Source organism: Lotus japonicus, chromosome 3 (genome assembly GCF_012489685.1).
Source record: "Lotus japonicus ecotype B-129 chromosome 3, LjGifu_v1.2".
Taxonomy (NCBI): Eukaryota; Viridiplantae; Streptophyta; class Magnoliopsida; order Fabales; family Fabaceae; genus Lotus; species Lotus japonicus.
Genome location: NC_080043.1, coordinates 38294997 through 38300016, shown reverse-complemented (window position 1 = coordinate 38300016; position 5020 = coordinate 38294997). Strand labels below are relative to the sequence as shown.

At 41.3% G+C, this 5020-nt stretch overlaps 1 protein-coding gene across 2 annotated transcripts; it reads left to right on the top strand.

The window, feature by feature from the left end:
* The first annotated feature begins 1872 nt into the window (after nt 1–1872).
* LOC130742425 (cyanidin 3-O-galactoside 2''-O-xylosyltransferase FGGT1-like) lies at nt 1873–4797 on the top strand. 2 transcript variants are annotated; one of them, XR_009021149.1, is made up of 2 exons: nt 1873–2715; nt 3637–4184. XR_009021149.1 is itself a non-coding variant. In XM_057594530.1 (2 exons), the coding sequence occupies exons 1-2, from the start codon at nt 2590–2592 to the stop codon at nt 4506–4508; spliced, it is 444 nt and encodes a 147-aa protein (XP_057450513.1). In that variant the 5' UTR covers nt 1911–2589; the 3' UTR covers nt 4509–4797. The 2 variants fall into 2 exon arrangements, 1 of the variants encoding a protein (XP_057450513.1); XM_057594530.1 differs by lacking the exon at nt 3637–4184 and adding an exon at nt 4191–4797 and having other exon boundaries at nt 1911–2715.
* Nucleotides 4798–5020: the final 223 nt, after the last annotated feature.

Below are 5020 nucleotides of genomic sequence, written 5' to 3'. Positions count from 1 at the left end.
TCTCTATAACAGAAAAATAATGATCTATCATGATGATTCCTCATTCTACTCTCCTCTTATATCCTAACAAACTTAATATTCCCCTCCTCAAATATCTGCCAGCTCATCCTCTTGTAGAACCTTCCCACGCTTCCTCTTGTAAACTTTCCAAACCTTGGGCTTCTGATTGTTCACATCTAGGCCCACATCCTTGCTATCATCTAGGGCCGTTTCATTACTGAGTTTTCTATCAGCCTAAAATCCAGCTTCCTTATAATGGGTTGCTTACTGAGGATGTGTATGAAAGCAGCAGCAGAAGCTTGGGGCCTAAATTCTATGTTCCCTATAATTGGTATGTGACTGAGCAAGAGCAAAACGAGAGCAGGGAAGTAGATGCAAAACAAATGCTCAAGCACTAGTTATCTTCCCCGAGGTAATTATCCTTTTTTTACTTATGCATAATTATGGTGTAAATGAATAGGTCTCTTGAATAATTTTATTCTTGTTTATTTCAGCCACTTCTTACACACATGAAGTAAAATAGGAAATTATATTGCAGATTGGATAATCATGACAAGGATTGGGGATTCTTTATTCTTATTAATCATAGGCTTGCACTTTTGGTCCATTATGTATCATGGTTGTGCAATTTAACTCCCCAATGTTTAAAACGAGCGATTTTAATCCCACTTGTTTTAATTTGTGAAAATTAGGTCCCTCCGTCAGTTTACTGTTAAATTGCTAACAAAGTTAGACTATGTGTCACTAATTAAATGACGTGGATTTGAGAGATTTGCCGTAGGATGCCACATCACTAAGTAAATAAAACAGAAAATTAAATAAATAAAAACAATTACGGCCAAAATGCAGAACGTGAAATCAGTATCTCACATATCGATCTTTGCTCCCTCACCACCATCTCCGCCGCAACCTCCACCGCCTCCCCTCTCAACCTCAAGTCCCGCCTCCGCTCTGGCGAGACCCTCTGCGGCCTCTTCCTCCTCTCGTTCTCCCCCACTCTCGCCGAGATCGCGGGCCTCGCCGGCTACGGCGGAATCTCCGAAGCCCTCCCCTGCCTCCACGCCCTCGCTGCTTCAGGCACAGCGGCGACCCTCCTCGTCCCGGAGACCGCCGCCGCATGGGCCAAGAAAGCCCTCGACTCGACATGGGTCCGTAGTTGGATCTCAACTCCAGAGGAAGGTGCTAGCGGCGAGGGAGAAGCCAACATTCTACCATCGATCTCTCACCACCATCTCTGCATCGCTCTCTCTCTCTCTCTCTCTCTCTCTCCACCGCTTCTTTCTCCCTCTCCAACAGCCTCACCGCTCTCACCACCGTCGTGGCTTCGATGGGGATTTGTCCTCCATGCTGATTTTAATGTTGTGCTACTTGTTTTTCACTGGTACTGGAACCAGGATCTGCATTCTCCACCAAGCAAATGGGGTTTTGGGTCTGGACGATGGTGGGTCTCCGTTTCTGAAACTCGAATTGCCTTTCAATTTTTGTTTGCGCAGAATCTCTACACGCATCTCTTTCATTTCTTCTTTTCTGATTCTGTCTTCACTCTTTACTATTTCTGGGTTTTTGGCTTGGGTTGGATGGTGTGGGGAAGAAGAACAGTGGATGAGAACTGAGGGGGAAAATGGGGTTAGGGTTAACAACCATGGTAGTCTTATGGTGAGACCGGTTGAGGGTTTTTGGTTTAGGGAGGCAGTGGTAAAGAAGGAGGAGAGGAGGAGGATTTGGGGTTGGAATTGGGGCTTTCACAGGTTGAAGAAGATGAAGTGAAGATTAACGTGACATGGAAAAATTATAAGAAAAAGAAATGCTGAAGGGGTAAAAAATTTAGTAAAATATTAATAAATATTCCAAATCAGCAATTTCCGTTAGCAATTTGACAGTAAACTGACGGAGGGACCTAATTTTCACAAATTAAAACTAGTGGGATTAAAACCGCTCGTTTTAAACATTGGGGAGTTAAATTGCACAACCATGATACATAAGGGACCAAAAGTGCAATTAAGCCTTAATCATATTTAGTTACAGGGCCTGTGATGTTGCTAGCTGTACCATATCCCTTCTCTTTCCATTGATCTCAGCGAAGGCATCGCAGAGGAAATCAGAGATCGCAGCGGTGGCTGAGCAAACATCTGAAGCAAATGAAAACTTAATCTCTAAGAAGCAGAAACCCAATCTTGAAGTAGTGGATGAAGAGTGAGTAGCAGCGAAGGCATTGCGAAAGGAATCATGGCCCGCATCGAAGGCATTGCGAAAGGAATCATGGCCCGCATCGAAGGCGTAGAAAAACCTAACCTTTGAGATGCATAGACTCAATCTTGAAGCAGGGGTCGAAAGAAGAGACGTTGAACAGAGGAGCGGCTAAGGCATCGTCAACAACAGAGACCCAGCTACAGCACTTTGCATCCGCATGAAGTTGTTGGGAGAGAGAAAGATAGGAGCACTCAGACGTCCTCCACCGTGGAGTTCATCCAGAACCGCGTGGAGCCATGGATGAGGTGGCAGGGAGCAAAGCTGAAGAATGTGTCGTGGGCCCCACTGCAATGGCGGATGAGGTAGCCATTGACCACCCACCGCGAGGAGAAGAAGTGGATGAAGGAGCAGTACGAGCGGTGGAGGAAGCAGCTCCACGATCTCTCCCTCACTCTCAAGGTCGATTCGGTCTCCGATTTGCAAGATCTTCTCTGTTGCATGGTTCTCTCTGAGTGCGTTTACAAGGTCTTTTTCCTTCCAATGATTCTTTAACTTCCGCATACACTGCATCGGTAATGGTTTTCTTTTTGTTCAGGTTGAACTTCGTGAATAAATCCCTAATAGTTACAATGTTTACACATCCCTTTTAGTTTTAAATTAGGTTCTAGGATATAGAACTCGAAGCCTAGAACCTAATTTAAAACTAAAAGGGGTGTGTTCCTAGTTCTAAATCCTAGAACCTAAATTTTAAATTTTAGTTAGTTTTAAATTTAGGTTCCATGATGTAGAACCTAAAACCTTAGTTAGTTTAAAATTTATGTATACCTTGGAATATTTTAAGAAAGTTTGATACAATTTGAGCCAAAGTTGCTAGCTTCTCTAGCTCCTTTTTGGAGTGGTCCATGAATCCTTTGGATTGAGGTACCCCTGTATCTCTTTTTAATGAATTTGTTTGGCTGTCAACAAAATAGTGAGTTTTTTACAAAAAACAATTGTGAGTGAGAAAAGTAGAACCAACAGAAGAAACATGCATCCCACCTTGCTCAAGAAAAGCCAACAAAAAACCAGCACCGTAGTAGAAAATTGAACATAACACACACCACCCCAGATAAGTTCCATTAGAATGCAGAGCACAGAACAAAACAGCAGGGCAGAAAATATAAGGCAACAAGCAATATCTAAATTGATTTCATCTGTTTCCATTTATGCTTTAAACACTTGAGTTTAACAATGCAATAAACATGAAATAACTTAATTGTCTGGAGAAAATATAAATCTTAAAACAACTTTTCATATAATAGTTTCATGCGGAATCATCATTAGTAATAAGATTAAAAGTCATCTCATCCTTTTAGGAGGATACTATTGTCATATAATAAAATACATAAAATAACTAGATAGAAGGCTGGTTCCAAGATTTGATTCATTAATGAATTTAATTTGCAGGACTCTCTTCTTTTTGGAATAGACCAGGATATCCACCACTAACAAGAGTGACTAATTCTCTCTCTTCCGGTGTTTGTAATTGTACTTAGCAGTAAATGGTGACTCATGTAAATGGAATCTAGATAATGACAGTAACTATTAATAACTTTTAGTGGACTTTCATTTCCTTAATGTATGCAGCTAATGATGGTGTCAACAAGAACAATAATAATATATTCTGTTGGCATATGATACACTGGCATATACTTAAGGGCAATTCGAGCATGCTAACCTTCCTAGTTTTAAGGATATTTTCAAGGTTTGCTTTGAATGTGGAATTTTTTTTGGTTTTCTGGTCAAATTTGAATTTGAATGTGGAACTATAACACTAGAGTTTGAGTTTTCATCCATTTGTCGTCACTTAATTTGTCTTTCTGTTGTGGAGAGTAGACTTTGACTTACTGCATCCATGATGTTACACCAGCGGTAGAACTTGTCCAACATATTTTATGCTTATTTAGGAAGAAAATTGAGAAACACATATGCTTCATTCTGTTCAGTGTCTCAACCTGCAGCTAAGTCCTTGCAGCCATGGATACACCTCCTATATGCACATAGCAATGTTTCCATGGTTTGCTATGGGGCACCTAACCCCATTTCTCCACCTCTCCAACAAATTAGCAAAGAGGAGACACAAAATCTCCTTCTTCATCCCCACAAGAAGACAAGCAAAGTTAGAGCTATTCAACCTCTACCCACATCTCATTGCATTTTTCCCTGTCAATGTTCCCCACGTTGAAGGCCTACCCCATGGTGCTGAAACCACTTCAGATGTGCCTTTCTCTTTAGTTCTGCTCATCATGACACTGAGAGGGACATTGAGCTTCTACTGATGAAGCTCAACCCAAAAATTGTGCTCTTCGATTTCACCTATTGGCTACCAAACTTGACTCGTCGCTTGGGGATCAAATCTTTTCTATACATGATCATTAGCCCAACAACAACATCTTACACTACATCACCAGCAAGGATGAGACAAGGTGCTAACTTGACTGAAGCTGGACCTCTCCACCACTCGCTGTCGATAAACAACTATGTCATGATCTCAAACCCTAGCGGCAACAACATCAACAGCCATCACTAGGCTTCACAGAGACCACTACTTAGATGCTGCAAGCAGAGGTATCTTTGAACCCTTTCCTCTTTCTCTTCTTGTGCGATCTGTTTCTATTTCCATCGAGAGCGCGAGTTTCGCTTCCGATAACTGGTTGAAATATTCTCCTAAACTTCATAGGGAATGATTTTCTTGTTAAATTATTTTAATAATTAATGTGGTCCATGTAACTTGTAGGACTAACTTTATGAAAAGATTCTTAATGTGATGGTCATTAGAATATTAAAGTAA

Bases quoted from the DNA above. Each gene is read 5' to 3' on its own strand.
- LOC130742425 (XM_057594530.1), top strand. From the start codon at position 2,590: ATGAAGGAGCAGTACGAGCGGTGGAGGAAGCAGCTCCACGATCTCTCC. The intron at 2,716-4,190 runs GTCTTTTTCCTT...CTCAACCTGCAG, and splicing joins TCTCTGAGTGCGTTTACAAG to CTAAGTCCTTGCAGCCATGG.